At 49.1% G+C, this 21090-nt stretch overlaps 1 protein-coding gene and 1 pseudogene across 1 annotated transcript; one reads left to right on the top strand and one right to left on the bottom strand.

The window, feature by feature from the left end:
- Nucleotides 1–1888: 1888 nt before the first annotated feature.
- On the bottom strand, nucleotides 1889–20766 carry LOC149360444 (thiol S-methyltransferase TMT1B-like). Its single transcript, XM_089572314.1, has 3 exons — nucleotides 16887–20766; nucleotides 5614–5763; nucleotides 1889–2204 (listed from the first exon to the last, which is right to left on the bottom strand). The coding sequence occupies exons 1-3, from the start codon at nucleotides 17379–17381 to the stop codon at nucleotides 1971–1973; spliced, it is 879 nt and encodes a 292-aa protein (XP_089428440.1). The 5' UTR covers nucleotides 17382–20766; the 3' UTR covers nucleotides 1889–1970.
- On the top strand, nucleotides 18792–19606 carry LOC149360445 (uncharacterized; annotated as a pseudogene).
- Nucleotides 20767–21090: the final 324 nt, after the last annotated feature.

A 21090-nucleotide genomic window follows, 5' to 3' on the forward strand; every position in this document is an offset into this window, starting at 1 on the left:
GTCATTTCATGAAAACGTTACCTTCCTTTGGGCGACTCGAAGCCGAGATCAAAAGCCGTCTTCTCTGCAAGGGTCGGGCTTCTCTAAAACATGCAACAGAACTAGCCTGGAAAGCATTTTGTGTTTAGGAAAGATTTCTTAGCCGCGATGTTTTAACGTCGATAAATCTCAGTGCATATTGGAATGTGTCATAATTACAAGTATTACTATTATAATTTGCATTGGCGGATAGCTATTTGTAACCGTGGGCCTTATTCAGGTACGTAGGATGACGCCGCGTTGCGACTCTGTAGCTTTGGTAGCACTGCATGCCAAGAAAGGCTGTTGCCAAGTATCGACGATGGCTTTTGGTTTATTTCAGTGGCCGGCGGCCATTACCCCACTGGCGATGGCCATTTTGCGTTCTCGAGGCCGTTGAACTGTGCAGTGGCCTCTCCATCAACGCTAAAATGTGGTCCGTCATGGTAGGCGCTTGTGTTAGAACCACAAGCGAGCCTGAAGCAGCCCTCTGCGTAGGCGGTCGTCGTCTGCATGCACAGTAATCACAAGGTCTGTTCTGTGACGTTGCTTAATTTGAAGCTGTTCTTTGCTGTTTTCTGATGTACAGTTCAAAATTGAGCTTTACAGATTCCTTAGTCCCCGAGAGATAGGTGAAATGGACCTCTGAACAAGTCATATGCAGCCAGGGGACACAAAGTGAGGTGCTAACTGTCAGCGTTAGGTACCTAATTAACTAAAATATATTACTGAATTTTGTAGCCACTGCGGCTAGCGTGAATGTTTATATTCGAAACGCAACGGCGGTCTCATTTCTGGACTACTTGAATTAGTAGAATTCTTCAAGAGCAATCGTGTTCCGAGGTACTCGCCGTCAAAGTTTCCAGTGATTTCACGTAATTACGCATACATCGCAGTGGCGGTAGACTCGAAACTTCTTCTTAGCTTGAAGCACCTGTAGCGCATGGTGTTTCACTCATTTCGATAGGCAAAAGTGAAAGTTAAACAGCTACCAGTCTCACCGGCCGATATACGCTGTTGGCAGTCGGAACGGTGTGTCACAGTAGAAGGTCTTTCGCGCCAATCGTCATTCCCTTGTATATGTAAATACGCGGATCGAGTTTAAAATTCGGAAGCTAATACTCGGAACACATGCTTACTACGAGTGATTCCAAATTGAATTATGTAGGGATAGTAATGCCTTTGGGTCTGCAATATAACGTTATCTGCTAATTGCAGGTATTAATAATTTCGCTAATCGATTTTAGTTAAGTGCGTGACGTGGACGATTATGATCTACGTTGTGTCCCCCTGGCCTCATAACGTATGCGAAGAGGTAGATTTCAAGCACTATCAACAGCTAATTTTAAGAAATCCGTAAATCTTAATTTTGAACCACTTGTATAACCTAAGCCTGAGACAGTGAATTGAGAGTGGCGACTTAAATATGCCTTGACCGCATGCAGCCTGTGTGTCCACTCGTTCCTAGTGTGGCCTGGAGCCCACATCGCATTCGTGGGAACATGTAGATTATGAATAGCAGCTGAAATATGGTAGTCGCAGCTATAAAGCGTGATAGTAGTTCACTGAATAAATTGTGGGCGAGAAACAAACCAGCGTAGACAAATGTTCCCGAAGTGTAAACACACCCATAATATGTACGCATATTAGGGCACGATATGATATAATCACAAGCATTGTTTCATGCTTTCAGATGGTCTAGATATTTTTGTGTTTCTGGAAGAAGAGAACAGCCTCCCCCCCCCCCCCCCCGCCCCAGGTGCATCGGAGGTGCCACTGGCGGGCGAACCTGTGACGACTCCTTGCAATATTTCGTCTTTTAGGAAGGCAACCTGATATAGCCAAATTTTTCAAAAGTGGATGCGAGCCTTTATTGGTCGGTAAAGATCCTTTATTGGTCGGTAAAGACGGTAAAAATTGACGTCTGGCGTTGGTAAGCTCTACTCTGCGGGTCATGCGACAGCGATTCCGTACACCTGGTTGTTTAGTACAGTCCCCATTGGCACATTTGCGTAGTGAGTCGTGACATGGGAAAAGCCGGCCGCTTCGATTATCTTCATGGATTCTCTGTTGAGGTGGCAGTTGCAGCAGAAAATCGTCCAGAGAGGAGTCATTAAGTCCTGCAGAAGCCTCAGCCATGTGCCTTTGGGATAGGCCACGTGCTCCAGGAAGATCAGACGTCCACCCTGAAAGTGCAGTAGAGTACCTCATATCAAGTATATTAAGCATCAAAATTTTATTGTTTTATGGGTGCAACGAGTTAACGACATCCTATTTGAAATCTAACGGATGAAATGGACATCGATTAAGCTTAAAGCGGGGCTAGTGGGTGTGACTGCATGACAGTCTTAGTGCGGTGGTTGAGAAAGCGAGGTGATAAGACTAGAATTCCCTAAGCGCAATGGTGAAGCGCTACTTGTAGCAGTGGAGACAGGCTGGAAATGTAAAGAAATTCAACTGGGCAAACGAACTTCATCAAGATATGTAATGCCGAGAAGAGTGTCTATACTGAGAAAAAGAAAATGCTACAGGGGATGGCATAGAATCAGGTGGGAAAATGGAATAAATTGGCTGCAATAGGGTGTCTGCAATTATTTCAAGAGGGAGCTAAGTGTATATTAATGGCGGGGGCCAGACATGCAGTTTACGTTACAGGGCAGATAATGATGTTAACGGTGATAACAGGATATGCTCGAGAACTTACCCTCAAGTCATGGCCAAATGTTAGGGGTCCACTTAGTTAAGATTACCTGGTTGAAATCAAATGCGACTAGCTCCAACAACTTTTTTGTACCTGTAGTAAAGAGTAATAGTTCTGGCTGCGCTTGGGCGTGGGCTCGGCGCCCACTGGGGGCACGTGGGTGCTTTGTTTTTGTGAAATTCTTTATAAGCCAATCTAGATACCCAACAGGGTAGATGTTTTCCAGGGATTCCTATTTAACGCTGCCCCGCCCCAGCTGCGGCCAGCTTGTCCCCACCAACTTCCTAATCTCATCTGCCCAACTGACTCTGTACCACTCCTTGCTGCACTTGACGTCTCTTGCAGTTAGCTGAGCTATGCAAAGAGATCATAGGTTGTCAGTTTCTCGTATTGCATACCCTGCCGATGTCTATTTTCTCTTAATTTCAGCTAGGATATTGTCAACGCTGAATCACTCTGATATACCTTCCTTATTTTCTTGCTAACGCTGTATTTTCACTTTTTAGGCCTCGCTGCGTTCACACTCGATTGATGTTTGATCGATTTCGTTGTCCTCCCAGTTTCTGACGGACATGTGATTACAGGAAGAGCAAAATGATAGCCATTTTCCTCTTCGCAGTATTGCCCAAATGTTGGAGCACACTACTGTGAGAGACAATACTGGTTTCTGCACATCGACATTTTGGTGTGTTAGGCCTTGAAATATTGTTACGAAGAAGACGAGATCAAACCGCTCTACCCAACGTCGCCGTCCACTCCACTGACATCCGAATTCGTTCATGTGGCTCGTCTCAAGCCCTGTCACCCACCCTCGATATCGCAGGCCTAACACGCACTGGGACGTTGCCTTCAGCCGAGGGGGATAGTGTTACCGGTGAACTGGTTACTGAATAAGTGACCGAATCGTGAACGAAAAAGTGGCGGTGCGTTGGACGACGACGACGACGTTGACTGTGGGTAGCTGGGCCCTTTGAGTCTGAGCTGAGTGCTGGCCATCTCAGATCAGCCGCCAATATAGACTTCACGTAACGGTAATACCGTAACATCCCTGCAACATCTTTTGGTCTGAGGTGCTGGGGTCCCTTCATCGCCATCCTGGTCCCGGATCATCGGTGTCCTGTGCCTGCCGTGGACGTCGGCCGTGAGTGCCTGGTCCGCGCCGCCCGGCCATGCCCCAGCCCGCCCGACCTGAACCGACCTCGCCGCTCACCCCAGCCCCGTCCCCCGCCCGGACTACAAGACATGACGACCCAAGACCCAAGACCCACACGTGAAGACACCGCCCCCCTGCCCCTGCCGTCCGGTGCGTCCACGGACCTCGGCCGTCAGCTCCTGGCACCCTCCGGCCCAGATGCTTCGTGGACCGGGACTCATCCTTCGATCATCTCATTCACTGTGGCGGCCAGCACTTCCTCACCTTGTCACTTCTTTCTAACCTGGAAGCCCATCACCGTTTCGCCCATGCCTTCATCGACGTCTTCTTCTGTCTACGATCGGGACGATCGCTCGGTGGCCCCGGGTAGTGTTACGAACAAGACGAAGCTGGCAGTGGCGCGGGACGGAGCGCTCGCGCTACGCAAGCGGCCATTAAATCATCTCTTATCCATCGTTCACCACGCCTCATTCTTCGGCTGGCCGCCACATTACAATATGTAGATTGCCCTGTTTTACGTCTGTATTCCCAACATTGGAACCATCCAGATTCCTTACTACCGAGAAACTCGAAGTGAATGTGTGGTAGGCAAGTGATTGGGCTCGGAAGATCTCTTTAAACACTGAAACAAGACCGCTGCAGTCAGGGCGAATGGCTGTGCGTACTGTTCTGATGTCCCGTTTGAGAACGGTTGCTGTGAAAAATAAAAGACACTTCTTCAGGTCGAGAGTGGGAAAAGATGCATGTTGATTTGCTAGGTGCTCGGTAATGGAGTACCTGCCGGTGTCAGGTAGCCTGGCGGGAACTCTACAAGATGAAATTGTTTCAACGATTTCTTATGTGCAGCGTCACTCAAAAGGTTTTATTCTAGCGGTGAAAAATAAGGACGTATTTTGCAATCAAAGGGTACAAGCACAGTATTAACCGCCTTCTCTTGTCTGAAAATATGAGGAAAGTGCTTGAAAATAGCTAAAAAAAATTAAGCGGCCTTGTGGAAAACCTGTTTTCTGCTCCGGCTGAACGCGGCCGACTTTCACCATAATCATGTGTCGGGACAGCGCGGACTGGGGTAGGGTGTAAGTTCCTTCTTGGGGGATGTGAAGGCAGCGACGGGAGTGCCGCCTCGACGACTTCGCGGACTTCCGCAGAGTCGCAAGAGTCTCTTCGCTGCTGGCCAACGTGGTCGGCCAAGTTCGTGGCCGCACGCTGTCGTCGCCTCCCGGGGCAGTCACATGGGAAGATAGCGTACCGTGCCACAGGACAGAGCTTCTCGCTAATTATTTCTCGCTCTCTCCCTCTCACTTCTTGTTCGTGGCAGCGAATCCTCCTCCGGCAAGTGCCTGGGTATGGCTTTGTCCTAGCATACGGCGAGCAAGGCAATACCCGGCCGCCATTGTCGGCTCGTACAAACGTTCGCCGCCGATCCCTCCTAAGCCGCGTCGCTGGGCTTTAGCGCCCCTGCCCCAGCGTTCTGAGGAATACCTTCTTGCGTGGCCTTCTAATTCCGAGCAATGCCTCTTTGATGTTTTGCAGCTAGCTGGCCCGCTCTGTGTATTATTTGCAATTTTTAATAAATAGCATATGAGTGACCACGCATTATAATCCCCCCTTTTGTTCGCTCAAGCAGGAATCCCTCCGTGTTTAGTCAGCGGAGACACTGCAGCTGCGTAGTTTGAGTACGTTGCGGAGACTGCCCCCATAATTCCACAATAGATAACTGCAACGCAATAAGGACACATACTTTGATCAGCACTCGCTTGGCTTCTTCAATAACTTTTCTGCCGTTATTGACGGAGCACAGCAAATAGGTGAAGACGACCACGTCGAACTGGCCGCTGGCTAGATCCCTCATGTCTTCTCCGTAGCTGTGTATCCAGCGTTCAAGTTCGACCTGGAAAGCAAAAAGCGGCTTAAAGCATACACTCAAACAAGAACTAAATGAGCAAGTCACATCACTTTGACACTGCAACGTCACATTAAAGCCTTAAACGCAGCATTTCTTGTCATTCGTTTGAGTGCAAGTGAAAAATTAAGAAAAGACTTATATCCAGTAAGTAGAAATGTCTCCAGCATGAGCAGTTGATTAGCTTGTCGTTGCGCTCAAGTTATGGGTAGCGATGAAGATAGAGCATCGGTTTGGCGAGCCTTGCAATAACATATATACGCATGAAATATAAATGTACACTGGCGGTCAGACGTTTACACAACAAGACTGTCGAAAAAGTTTAATTTCTTTGCATTCCTGGAGCACTACTTGTCGTTTCATGACGCGCTGTGTTACCATCGCATTCAGCTGTATCTATTCCAAAAGAAGTGCGGTAAAACTGCAAACAGTGGGAAGCAGCGTATCAAATAGTTACTGTAAAAATACAACCTACAAAAAATATAACAGTAATCGATAAAAAGAGACCAAAAAGGTACATACAATGTGAACTCATTCATTAAAGCTTGGAGCCAGTGCCAATAACGCATTTGACGGAAAAGAACCAGGCTATTCAGCAGGGATAGGTAGTTATTATTTCATCCACGCTCAAGGCGCGTTGGTTTTGTGATTTTTGCGTTGCTTGCTTTTACCACGATAGCGGTAAATGCCCCGTTAATCAGAAAATCTGGCGTCGGCGTTTTTGGCGAAACATCACGGGAATGTGTCTGGCCGGTGGTCCCCGGAGAGCAATCGAAGAGGCACGTGGGCCACCTGGATCAATTGACCTTGCGGCGTCATCTCAACTTGCCTAGCAGATAGTGAGCGAACTGCCCGTCGTGACGGGTGGCAGTTAAGTTAATGATTGGTCGCTCGGGAGAACAACCTGGGCCGCAGAATGCCCACCACTCGGAGCGCCTGCCATTGCAGGCAAGTAATTAACCCTGTACGCTATCGGGTCTTGCCCTTCAGGCGGAACCTAATTATCCCTCCATTTTTGTGCTGGGCTTTACAAGGCGCTCTTATCATGCCATAAAATCAGAAGTCGGAGCTGTTGTGTACGTTTTAACATCTCTCGCTTCGTTCCCGTTTTATTACTCTGGAAGAAGGAAAAAGAGTCACACGCATTCCTAGCGACGCACAGTTGGGGCTGCGGCTGTAGGTTTTCGATGCACCTCTTTCTATCGAAATTTGTAAGCACTGTACTTTTTAGAAGGGAAGAGAACTGCTCATGCATAACATTAATTAATTCGGCAATATCAGGAGGTTTCACTTTCACCGATTTCTCCCGGTTGTAATCGTGGTGTCTGAAAAATGGCTGGAGGTTCCATCGCTGCTTGTACCGGTGTTATCTTGCATGCGTCAGTGTTGTAAATGTTATGATGTACCTTCGAAGTAAATTCTTCGCAGTTCGGCGCCAATGTGGCTCAGCTTCTGCGCATCACTCGTATTTGACGAGCTGCGTAGTGCACACTAGAACAGATCTCTCCTTGGGATTGATTGAAAATTAAATTGCTAAGGCAGTTGCAGTTGCGTCCTTGTGATAGGGATGGAACTATAGTAAACTGAACGTTGAGGATCGGAATCAACTCTATCTGCATAGCGCATGTTAGCAGGATTGGTAGCCCAGAATTAAGGAGCAGGTGCTACTCAGAAGTTCGGGGAATTAAACCAGCGCAAGTTAACTCTTTGTTGTACTCCTTTCCGCAGCAAGTTTTGGTGAGCAGTCTTCCTTGCGTATTTAAGGTAACCAGGGAGGACACATTGCAGCGAAAAAAAAAGAAAAGTGGACCGAATAGGGCGAGTCCTACATCCTTGACACCGAAGTAATATACCAGCTGACGTTACCCAGAAGGAATGAGGGAACTTCTAGTTCGGGGCTAAACAATCAGCTGCTGTGATGGATCTGGTGTTAACCAAGACATCTCTGTGCAAGTTGCCGAAAGTTTTAGTGAAGTTCATGGCAGTCGCATTTGCAGGTAAGGATTTCAAAAGGATGGCACCGAATAGCGGCGCGAAAGAAATTAAATGTGCGATGCGGGATACTCTCTTAGGAAATGCATACTTTAGGGGCGTAGAAGCCCCTGAAGCCCTGAAAAGTTTTTAAATTTGCCGATAGAAGGTAGTATGATAGTCTATACTAACCTTACTACTAGGCAATAACGTTGTTCCAATATGAAAGCTCAAATATTTGCCGGCTTTGAAACACAGAATATGTGTTGAGAAGAAATGCGTTGAAAGAATTTGTACTAAATAAATAACAATCTGGAGCAGTTAAGAAAAAGAAGCAAGAAAGCATTCCCGCTGTATTGTTAGAGTTTATTGTACTTATGCACGAAAACACTTCTTTTATGGTAACAGCAGAATACTTGCAAAACAGTGGCTGTTGAACATCAGTAGGTTCTGTGCTTAAAACAGTGACGTTAAAACCGAGCACTGGAAAATATTAGCTTTACCACCGGCGCAGAACACAATTTTAAGAAGCAATTTCTGTAGCCGTGCTTTTGACTATCTGCTTTGGCAAGAGCTCACAGACATGACCAGTTGCTTTTCCGGAGACTTCTATTAGGTTATTAGCCAACCATGAATTGCTAGGGGAATACTGACATGGCTGACGCCTGGCCGTCGCCTACAAGAGTGCATGTGTGAGATCAAATCGGACGAGAAAGAACATCCAAAGAAAAATTGGAGTTTTCAGCGGGCCGTGCCCAACATTTACCCTTCCTCCTTCACAGGAATGGTGGCCTATAACTTTGGGCTCTTCTAGAGTTGCTCCTTGAAGGCAGCTCTGAGGTCGATGTTAGGGTCCACGTTCCTGTACTTGATGATTCGTCTGCCGTGCTCGAAATCACCCCGGCGCCTACCTCCAGCATCCTAAGATAGCCCCTTTTCCTCAGCTCAGGGTCGCGCGAATCCAACGACTGGAACTGTGTTAGGGCAAGGCGTCATATGGGCAACCAGCCAGAGCTGGTTGCCCATATGACGTTTCCAAGAAGAATGAAGGTCGAAATAGAGCTGGCGAGCTCTGACGAAAAGAAGCGGCACGAGCAGCAGAAGCCCTAAAAAATGAATCGGCAGCGTCTACAGGAGTTTCGTCAGGAATCGGAAAATGGAATGCATTGATCACGGCCACGGAGTTGGTGGAGTTCATGTCAGTTTTTCAGTGCAGCTTTTTAAACGCCCGTTACTGAGTTTATCGTTCGAGCTGTAACCATGCAGCAGAGCGTGGGAGGAGTGAAGCCGCGGTGGTAATTATGGCGAGAGCGAAGAGAGCGTGAGGCGGAAAGCGAAGGAGGAAAGTATAGAGAGAGCGGTGGAATGGCAACTGCAGCGCAAATTGCCGCCCGCAAAGAGGTTCGGCGGCTCAGAGGCGGCGACGCAAGGTTGTAGATTCCTGCCGGTGTGCATGTCTCCAAAACCGAGGCCAAGCGCAAACGTCGTTCAGCACTGCCTGTTCCGTCTGCAATCGCCTGTGGTTAAGTAATTCAGCAGCTGCGCTCAACTTTTCTATTACCAAGTGTCGTAACGTCCAGTGAGCTTTTTTTTGACGAATCGATACGAATGCCGCATGCGTCAAGGGTTGGCAGCTGTAGGCGTTGACGAACAGGATTGTATAAATGGAATCGTCTGGCATGGGTCATCGTACTGTGACATTTTGGGGTATCTGTTGTTTCAGCCAGTGTCATCGCTTCGGCGGACGCGGTTGTTCTGACGCGCGTCTCTTCTTTCACTCTTTCCTCTTATCTTTTAACACTCATCTATCTGCACTTGGCAGCGGTGATGGCTTGGTTGGAGCCAGTAGGCAGGCCCGTGCACTTTCCTTTTCATCCTTCTCTCAGTCGCAACAACAACGGGTAATGGTACGAAAATACTGTCGGCTATCGTTGATCAGGGTCACGTAGGCGGCATGAAGGCGTACGGGAGAATTATTTTTCTGTTGGGTAAAGGCTGTGACCACAAAGCAAAAAAGCATGGTGTCGATGTACTGACATACACGGCGTTCCAGGCAGGACACTTCTTTTTCTCGCCCTTTCAATATATGTACAGACACACATTACGCAGTTCTTAATCGAATAACAGATGTGGTCTATAGTTAAGCATAATGGAATCACTACATAAGCAATGTGCATAATTGAGAACAGAGATGAATATTGTAGGATCACTTAATTGTGCATTGGCGGCTATCTTTTTAGGGCAAAGTGGTTCTAATGGGCACAATCCTGGGCCAAAAGAGGGCCGGCTGCGTTGGGCGCGATCGCTCACTTTCGCTGTTCGCTCTGTAAACGAAAAGACCGTGCACTGAAATGACAAAAATATTTATTCCTGCAATAGCAGCAGAGTTTGTCCTCACCACGCAGATCCGGCTTCCGGTGTCATATCTAAAAAAAGACCCTGTCTTTGCACTGGCGCCTCTGACCACTTGTATCTTTTATGCCTTTTTGCGCTGATGTATTAGTGTCCCATCCTCTCATACGTTTTTTAAGCCCCCCGTTGCCTCAACTTCTGTGCGCCTTTCAGGCGTTTCAGGCGTTTTCATACCACATCTTTCAGACGAGGAGGATAGACGTTTCTATCAAATGCATCTCCATTCTTTTAATATGGATGTTACGTTATCAAACTGTTCAAATATTTCTGTGGAGGGCAAACTCTTCTCGCAGGATTGTTGGCTCAGACTGCCGCAGCATATCGGAGGCAAGTTCTTTCTATACCAGCTACCCCTCGATCAACATTTCGTTTATCCTTCGGCTCCTTCTGACTGCAGACACCTCCTATACCGCGGCGGAAATGGAAGCTGTAATATTCCATTAATCTGCTCAGTAGTGGTTCCAGCTAACCTGCACAAAGCCCGAACACGAAGACCGTGATTTGGAAGCAAGCCTGTTCGCGTAATCTTCACAGCCCCACTACGACAAAATATTGCATAATTGGAACTAATCTTCGCCACAAAAAAGTAAGTTGGAGATAAGAGGAAGAGAGAAGAGAGAAAAATGTGAGCTCAAGAAGAAATCTGCTGTGAAGACCTTGAGCGAGACCATATGCCACTAGTATTCGCCTCGAAGTGCGGCAAATAGAGAAAAGATCAACGTCAGAGATAGGTACAGGAAGACGCGACTACTGATTTCCCCGAATTGAATACCTCTACAAGATGTCGGAACAAAAGTGACACTATGCCACTGCGAAAAGCGCCTTAAAGCGCCAGCAGACGGCTCATTCGCAAGGATCTGCTTTCTCTGGAGACGACGAAACACAAGGCGAAGCTTGATTGATTCCATAAGGGCGCGGCACATTCTGTCGGGACGCAACCAGCGTCTTCATTATAGAGACGCCCCTTTGGGTGGCCGCTTAGGGCGAATTGTGCTGGTGGATCGATCAGCTTTTCTTGCACCGCGGTTGTGAATGCGTCTTTCACTGGCTAATCCGGTGCAGGTTCGCAGGTTCGCATGTTTGCTCCGCGGTGGAGCACTCTCTATTGATGCACCGAGCAGAGGAGAATTTGGCCGGTACTCGGACGGAGCGGTGCGGTCACTTCCGCAGTGGGTAGGCTACGTTTCCCCGTTTATAGTGTGGAGACCGCTGGTTAACCCTGGGCTTTTTGTACGTTTCTGACGATGTCGTCGGACCCAGGAGTTACGATTCTAGCCGCTATCAAGTGGAAAAGCGGCGAAACAGCTCAGGGACAAGTGACTGGGAGAACGGCGAAATGTATGTTCCTTTATTGCTGTTTTAAAGAAATGGATCCTCTATTACTTTAGTTTTGGTTTAGTTTATGGGTTTTAGCTTCCCAAAGCTATTCAGGCTATGAGAGATGCCGTAGTGAAGGGCTCCGAAAATTTCGACCTCCTGGTGTTCTTTAACGTGCACTGATATCGCACACTACACGGGCCTCTAGAATTTCGCCTCCATCGAAATTCCACCTTAGCAGCCGGGATCGAACTCGCGTCTTTCTGGTCAGCAGCAGAACACCATAACCACTGAGCCACCGCGGCAGCCTGTATTACTTTACAAAAGGTCCAAAAGTCGCCGGCTACATAGACGGCGCAGCGCGCAACTATTCATACGAAGCGGTGCGCTCATATGTGGACGGCATACGCTCACTCGAGGTATTTAGCCCTGGTTGTCTTTGGCCAATTGGTATGGCAAGAAAGTATGGGGACGCTTAGTCACCTTAAGAGTGAAATACGAAAGCATTAGAACCAACGTTGATGCTGCATATGCGTGTCTGCCAGTTCTTTCACCAAACACACGATGTTCTCGCCGTCAACATTTCTTTATTTCCACACACACTATCATCCGCTGAGTGATTTCGCCGAGAGCCTCTTCCAACCTGCTTCTCGCGCCCTTTCCCGGCTGCGCACCCCTCCCCCCATTGCTTCTCAATTTTTAGTTTGAGCGCCGTGGTCACGCAATAGTGTGATGCCATCTGCTTCTCGACCACTCAGTGACTTTTATGACTAATGGAGGGTGCGAAATCGCATGATGTGGAGTGCCATGGTGGGCAGGTGGCAATGGAACTGAAATTGATTGAAGTAATTTGATTTACACCTTCCACTGTGGGCTGGTTGCTCACACCCGGTTGGGCAGGTTGTGATGACATCACATGGTAATTTGATCGCTCTCGAGGAAGCGATTATTGGGAGAGAAGCAGGACGCGAAATCTCAGGATGTGAATGCTAATGGTGTAGCATTAAAGTGCGGTGACTTCAAACGTGAAAGATATGGCTCACTGTGTGGTCATCGCTGGCCACCGTCAAGGGAGAATGTGTGGGCGGATACGAGGCCCAATTTCCGGAATCGGCAGGGCACTGAGAATTTCCGTCCAGCTCTCTGCCAGAGCTTGTCTTCCACTGCTTCATGAGTATTGGATCACCTTGTGGCAGATTCGGTCGCTGTTAGGCTGATGAAGCACCGCGCACAATTTCTACCAGTAGAAATCATAAGTTCTGCGGAGAATATTCCGAAGGATGAAAGACGAAAGTTGCAGCTGGCGAAAGTACGCTGTTAAGGGCTTAGAAAAATTTGGTAGAGGCTTAGCTTGGTTAAGCCCGGTAAGTTGCGAAAGCAATAGCCCTAGCTGCGCCTGGTTTGGCTGGTGGTGTGTCTTGGTAGTGCTCTTAGTAAAGCTTATGTTTATGAAAGTTTTGCCCATTTGTTTTACATGGCATTATACTGATCACACGAAAGCCCCCACGTGCTGGGAGATTTATGCGTGCCTCGGTCGCCAAAACGAGCGGCTGACGCTAACGGATGATTGTCTAGAAGCTTCCCTCTTCTTTCACTCCCACTTCCTCCCTTCCTGTACGGTGCGTTTCGGGGGTCCACCGAGATGACAGAGAATTTCCTTTCCTCAAAAAGCGTTCCGTTCAAAGGGCAAGGCATCGCGCCGAACGGGTGGTGGCGATCCTCCCTTCCTGTGATTCGGGTGTCCACCGAGATGACAGAGAATTACTGCGCCATGCCTTGCCCTTCGAACGCACCGCTTTTTGAGGAGAGAAAATGGCGCAGTAATTCTCTGTCATCTCGGTGGACACCCAAACCGACCGCTAAGCGCACCGCGCGCGGCAGGAGCGGGAGTTAGGGCGGCGCTTGGTAGCTGCGGCCTCGCTACGCGACTGCGCTAGTTGGAGCCCCGCTCTTGTAGCTGTGACGTCAGACCGCTAAGCGCGCCGCGCGTGGCAGGAGCAGGAGTTAGGCCGCGCTTGGTCGCTGCGGTCCCGGAATAGGGACTCCACCCATTGCGGGGCTCGTTAAGAGAGCCTCACCTCTTTTATTAAATAAAGGCTTTTCATCATCATCCTCGCTACGCGACGGCACGAGTTGGGCCCCTGGGTTTTTGCGGCAGATGGCATGATGCCACAGCAGGGGGTCATGCTAAAGGTCATTGGTAGCTAACGGCCTCGCTACGCGACGGGCTGAAAGTGCAACTAGCATTGTTTTCGCAATAATAGCGCTGCTGCGGCTGGCGTGATCATCGGCGAACGATAAGAGAGGCCTTCGTCCTGCTGTGGACGTAACCTGGCAGATTATTATGATGACGCTGTAAACTCGGAATGCAGATGACGGTAATTTGCAAGAGCTACGATGAGTTCTTCGCGTTATTAGATGCGCGTCCTTGCTAAGCTACTTACATGGTATGTGAGCCACCTGTTGAAGTCGGCAGCAAAAGCTTTATTAGGGGACACACGTTGTATATTTATTTATTAGAGATACTATCGGTCCGGTCACGACCAAGGTAGGAGTAGTGTAAAAGGGTAATGCAGACAAGAGAAGGGTGAACAATGCAACCAAACAGAGACGCCGTCCAGTCGGTACTAAGTTCAAGCACTTCTATAATCTGTCTGATCTGTTCGGAAAAAACATGTGCAAAAATCTTGATGTGTATAAACGCGGAACAGCATGAGAACATTATGTTTAACACTGTGCCAAAACCACATTGCACCAGGCACTAGACATTACCAAAGAAGAACAGCAGCAGTGAACTTACGTACACCTGATGTGAGCACTACATGTTCTGATAGTTGGCTCCAGTCTTTCGCAATGGATAGGAAGAAAGAATGCTAATCGCATTGCTTAAAAAAATTTCGCTCTTTTACATGTCTACGATGTTTCCTTCAGTAACACGTGAAGTGATTTCACTTGTGCATTGTTGCTTATTGATGATGGACTACGTGCTTTATGATCTTATAGAATATAATCAGTCTCTTATGTTTAGTTTTTTGTCCTTATAAGAGCATGGTCGTCGGCCGCTGTGGACCACGATTCTATATTTGACGCCCTTTATTTTTAAACGTTATTGTACTGCACAGAAGAAAGGTCGACTAATGAGATTTCAAGATATCGGTTGATGGCTATTCCTAGTACTCCTTGCAGCCACAAATTAACACGGTAGGAAACAGTACGGCAAATTACCGAAATCAGCGAGAATAGAAAGGTCACCGCCGTTCAAGCTATTATGCACACCAAATTGTACGCCTCTTGATTCCAACGAAATATAATAGCGGAAGGCATCCGGTAAGAATAAGGAAGCTTTTAGTTCTTAGGAGAAGTTGTCTAAAACTTCTAGGAGCAATCAAAAATACCATGCTGTTCAAAGTTGTCGGCGCACAGTGTCGAATGTTTCAGTGAAGTTCATGGAGGCCGCACTTGCAGGAAACAATTAAACCGGACCCTCACTGCATGTCAGCGCCGACGAAATGAAATGTATGATGCAGAATAGTCACTTAAAATATGCAAATTTCAATAACGTAAAGGGATCGATCACTGACCAAAACGTGTCATGATATAGTGGAATGGAAAGATCTTGCTTAATGTTGCACGAATTGAGCGCTGCAATTTCGATGAAACGAAGAGCTATAATTTTAATTTGGCATTGAAAATCGCATAAAAAGCCATGGCCGCCGGGATGGCTCAGTGGTTATGGCGCTCGGCTGCTGACCCGAAAAGACGCGGGTTCGACCTCGGCCGCGGCGTTCGAATTTCGATAGAGGCGAAATTCCAGAGGTTAAGGCGCTCGTGTACCAAGCCAGAGTACATGGTTTTGAACCCGACAGCGGCGGCCGCTTTTCGATGGAGGCAAAACGCAAAAACGCCCGTGTGCTGTGCGATGTCAGTGCACGTTAAAGATCCCTAAGTGGTCGAAATTATCCGAAAGACCTCCACTACGGCACCTCTTTCTTCCTTTATTTCACTCCCACCTTCCTCCCTTCCCTTACGGCGCGGCTCATGTGTCCACCGAGATACGTGAGACAGATATTGCGCCATTTCCGTTCCTCAGACACCAAGTTACCAATTTTTTTTTAAATTCCGGAGTGGAGGCCCGTGCACTGCGCGATGTGAGTGCACGTTAAAGAGCCCCAGGTGGTCGAAATTTCCGGAGCCCTTCACTACGGCATCCCTCATAGCCTGAGTCGCTCATTAGTGCACAGTGTTTTTCTTTCAGTAACATTAGTCATCTTTTATTATAGTTTATGCTCTCGCCAGTGCGCCTTTCAATGAAAATTAATACTCCCTTCGCATCGTCGACCATCCGCTTTTACCTTTCGCAACTAGATGGCGCCACAGCGTTTGTAACTATATTGCGCTACAAGAGGGTACGTACGCGGTTTTCTAGAAAATGAGTGTCAGAGAAGTTTCAGTACAATAAAAAGAAAATGTTTAAAAAACGTCTCACAGAATATAATATTGGTGTATTCTTTGTGTCCTCCTTATCTTAGAGCTGGCATATTGACCACACGGTCACCAGGCTTGTCAGCGTCTCAGCTTCCTGAGGCGTAACACGGGCCTCCTTAGAATCAATCGAGGTGTTGCATAAACTGCATGTTAGGCGTTATTGAGTATCTTTGCACCGTATGAGATTCTCTTACTTTAAAAGGCAAAAACAAATTGGAAAAAGTGCAGACATTAACTGCTGTACATGTCCTCGGAAGACCAGCGCACGAGTGGCAGTGTTCTTTGGCTTCGGTTACTGTTGGCTTTCATCATGTATGCTATAACGAGAACCTCTTTCCATGTACTTGTCTGATGAATAGGCTATCCTCTTGCTATATTTCTTTGCGCTTTTTTGTACTTTACGAAATGATCGCGCCTTCTTACCCATCAAGCCTATTGATGCTGTTTACTTCCTTTCGCGGATGTATGCTTCATGAACACGAACCTCCAAATCTGATGCGAGTTAAACCTTCGTAAACCCATCCTCCCTTGAAATGCCTTACAGGCTAAGAGTGTAACCAAAATCGAAGTGGGCGTTTATTGTGAGGCGGTTACGTTACAAAACAGATTATAGAACAGGAAACAGAATATTAACTTCTGTGAGGAGTACCATCATCTGAGGAAGAAATTTATGTCACCACGTCGACTTTTTCGGCAGTCAGGAACTCCTCGACAGGAGCTGAATGCTGCTTCTCTATTAGCTTGTCGCGGACCATGGAAAGGTATAGGGGAATTTTCACTTGGCTAAGACGTGCCCGCCGCCTATACCGGCTCATGTGTGAGATGCAATCGGACGACAAAAGAGCGCCCAAACTAAATATTTAGCATTTACATAGGGTGGTGTCCAGCAATAACTATTTCTCCGTCACTGAAATGGTAGCCTATACATTGGGGTTCTTCTTTAGTTGCTCCAAGAAGGCAGCACCGAAGTCCCTGTTGGGGTCCACGTTCGTGTACCTGATGGGACGCGTCACGTACTCGAAGTTGCCGCCATGTCCTGCGCCGATCTCCAGCACCCTGAGCGAGCCCCTTTTCCTGAGCGCGGGGTCGTGTGACTCCAACGAATGGAGCGGTTCCAGGGCCAGGCGTCGTCCCTTGGCGAAGCCTTCGGCCCAGACGACGCTCGCCAGGCGAAAGAAGGCGGCGAAGAAGACCTGCCGCACTCTGAGGGACAGGAGAAGCGGCGGCAGCAGCAGAAGTCCGAAGAAATGCAGGGAAACCATCCACAGAAGCGTCGGTACGAATCGGAACATGGCTGTTCTGTTCGAGTTCAGAGTGCACTTAGCACGGCGCGTCGTTCCCGCTGCTTTCCCACCAAGGGTTTGTAGCTGTACAGGTTTTCCAATACCATGAGCCGTTGAGAAAACGTGTACAAATTGCATTTGCTGGCACGGATGCTCGTATGAATATCCTGCCAGGTTGCAGTTGCTACAACGCAGGTGGCATGAAGGCACAGTAGAAAACAACTTATCTATCGGATAATGGCTGTGAACACACAGAAAAAAACAAAGCAAAGCTCGGCGTCGAGAGTACTGACTCCCGCGCAGAGGGATCTGCAACCGAATAACACCTGTCGGTATGTGCAAACAGGATGGACAGATAGACAAATTTAATGAAACGAAGGCATGGGTCGGCCAGAAAGATTGATAACTGGCCTGCTACTCTGCATTGGGGAAGAGTAGGAGAAGAAAGAGGGTCGCGATGGGTGACGTTATTGTGAGAATACAGATGAGAATATGTGCAAGCACGTTTTATGGCATCACAACCGTGAGTCGAGGCCCGTGTTTCTAAAAAACGTGAAAACACTCGCAATGACTTGGTTGCTTTCAAACTCTGCGGCAAAGCGCCTAGGATCAAGTCCTCCGAAAGTAGCTTGCTGTGGAAACGCTTCAAAGAAGCAGCCAACGCTAGCCTTTCGCGCACATATACCGGACATACCACTATCACATGCTCCACAGACTCGGGTATGTCAGATTGAATATGTGTTGAATGGTTGCCAGCTTGTCCAATTCATTGTAAGCGCTTTAGCGCGAAAGCGACGTCTAAACGAAGTCTATGCATCAAGCATGCATGAGGCCGGGGAATTTCACGCGGCACCCGAAATTCCGTGTCCTGTGGGATACACTGGCATCCCTCCTCGTCCCCGCGCCTGGGGCGAACGCGCCGGAGTCACGAGACCGCGCTCGCTCACCCCCAGGAATGTGGAGGGGAGGCACTCCGGCTTCTGTCTCTGTTCCCAACAATGACGTGACGTCACGACAGCGCGCTGGACACTTGACTGAGCTTGTGAGCAACCTATTGCTCGTTGTTAGGCAATGTCCGAGGGGTTAAAAGAGGAGCTCGCGGCGAGAAATCCTCTCTTGCCGCTGGCCTGCTGACCTGCCCCGAGGGACCCCTTCCTGCCCCAGACCCAACGCCGGTCGACAAAGACGACTTGGTGAGCTACTCAACTTCTATTTTATTGAACAGAACATTCTTCCGCAATGTGCTTTACCGCGTATTTGGACAGTAAACTATTTCTTAGCGTGCTCTGCCGTTCCGTTTCGTCCGAACCTGCCGTGGCTGCGACTCTGCGCCACGGGTTGGGGAAACGTGTCCCGTACGAGTAAAGCCTGGTGTATCTGGCACGGAAGCTCGCCTTCCCTGCCGGCTGTACGCAGAGTGACCCCATTTCTTGTCGTCCGAACGTGGGAAGTATAAGCAATTGAGCAGTGTACTTTGTTATAGCGAATGACTGTTGTCGCCCTAGCAATTGGGTGGCAGCTGATACGCCTGACTTCCCGTCCTCGCTCATGTTGTCAGAGCTACCGGCACAGAATCAAGGCTCTATACTTGAAGCGCCTTTGGAAGGGCTTGCATTTGAAAATCTTGAGCGTCACACGCGTAACAGCCGAGTGCCATCAACTAAAGCGTTTGCAGGACTTAGGCCTGGTATGGGGGGCTCCACATCGTGCACCCCGCCGCTTCGCTGCGCGGACAATGGCGCACTTAGGCCTCATCATTCGACGCCATCAACGGCTGCGCCCAACTCCGAGGGCGTTAGTCCGCAGTAAACCAAGGTGCTCTTGCAGAACGCGATGCAAGTAATGCAGAGCCTAGCGGGTATTTTCCAGAACAATGTTAAAGCACCGATTTAGGCAACACGTCTTAAGATAGACTTGCCTACCTACACTGGCTGCCATGACAGAACAGGAGCAAATGAGCTCCTCGACCGTCTGTTCCATTATAAGCAAGCGACAGGTATCGCAGACGCCGAAATGTTCGCGCGTGTTGTGCCTGTTTCTTTGACGGAGCAAGCGGCTAGCTGGAACCTATTAGCCGGCAACCGAGCGAGGACAATGGAGGAGTTTAGCTTAAGCTTCCGCGACGAATTTCTTCCCGCGAACTAAGTAGCGTTTCAGGAGACAGCTGGACGTCCGCACCCAGCACCCCGGCGAGTCTCGGTTACAGTACGTCCGAGGGAAGGGCGAACTTCATCGCCTCGCTGACCCTCGCACCTTGAACACGGAGAAAGTTGAGCTTGTTTGAGTCCCTACCCGCGAGTCAATTCATTACAGACTCTGTTCATTGGGAGGCTCTAATCCTCAGCCCCGACCCGGGGACACAGATCAAGCTCCTCCAGCTGGCTGAAGACGCCGCCGCTGCCCAAGGAATAGCGGCGGGTCGCTCCTCTACATCCGCTGGAAATAAAGTTTCACCGCCACCACCATCACAAGACAAGCGCACACGACTTTCGCGTCCTACCTGAGAGGAGGCAGGTTTAGAGATTTGGATGAGCTAGCTTCTGAGGCGAAGCGCTTTAGGAGAGGCATCCTCTCTGCGCGAGTGTATCGGCCACCACCACCCACATCGCTGTCACTTGAGCCGCGCTGCGCGTGGAATGGCAGCTCAGAGCGCAGTCCATCCAGAGCTGTAGCGTCAGAACAGTTTGTATCCCAAGAGGTTTGGAATTGTCTGTCCGCGCTTTGAACCCATTTAGCTACGCGTTCCGAACAGGCAACCGCTACCGCAGAGCGGAATACATCTAGTCGAGATCGCGAGGTCGACACATGGACGCACGAGCGGCCCCCGCCGTCCGCACCGCGAGTTCGAGACAAGCGACCGAAACGTGGCGACGAGCGCCCAGACCATCGGGGCCCGGACAACCGTTGCTACCGGTGCAACCAGCCGGGGCACTTCGCCCGCGACGCCACCCTCCCACCCGTGAGCAAACACGATCGGGAAACGGTCAAAGCCGCCGGTGATCGACCTAAGACCCCACACGGCGTACACAAAGAACCTCGGTTTACCAGCGCCTTTGACGTATCGGGTAGGAATTTCTGTTGGCTTGCCAGCGCCTTTCTTTGAGCTAATGATAGCTCGAAAGAAATTCAACGCGTTACTCTATACAGGAGCAAGCAATTCTTTGTTCGGTGGCGAGGTGTTAAACCATCTCCGCGACAACAAAATCCGGTTCAGAGAGTGCGATACCACTTTTTGCCTCGCGAGCGGCACAGCGCAAACAAGCGATGCAGCGGGATAGTGGTTCGTCGGGAAAGACGCGGGCGGCGACAACGCCTCTTTCATCTTCCCTGCTCATCCGTTCCTGTAATTCTTGGACGAGACTTCCTAGCCAAGACAGGCATCGTGAAAGCATCAGAGGCTACCGAGAGCGCACGACAGGCGCCTTGAAGCTTTTCGCGAAAGTGCTTGCGGCACAGCAGTCAATTCAGGCTCCGAACGCGGCGCGAGCGAGTGGACACCATGAAAAATCACCCGCGCCGGCCCGAGAACTAGGATGCGAGCGGACAGTCGCCCTTGAGGCCAGAGAAAAGGCTGTCGCGGTACAAAACTGCTCTACTGTGGAGGGAAGGGCAATGCACCCCTTGCTGTCAGTTGTGAACAGCGTGCCGGAGAGGAAGAAGGCACGTTTTTCATCTCTGTTCTTCGAATACAATGCGACATTCACGGACCGTCCTGGACTCACTACGCTAGTAAGGCACAGAATAGACACGGGTGACACTGCCTTGGAAATGTATTTCGATACCAATTAGCTTGGCTAACAGAACAGCACTAGACAGCGCCTTAGACTAAATTATCGACACTGGCGTT

Source organism: Amblyomma mixtum, chromosome 2 (assembly GCF_055824585.1).
Source record: "Amblyomma mixtum isolate Tamu chromosome 2, ASM5582458v1, whole genome shotgun sequence".
Taxonomy (NCBI): Eukaryota; Metazoa; Arthropoda; class Arachnida; order Ixodida; family Ixodidae; genus Amblyomma; species Amblyomma mixtum.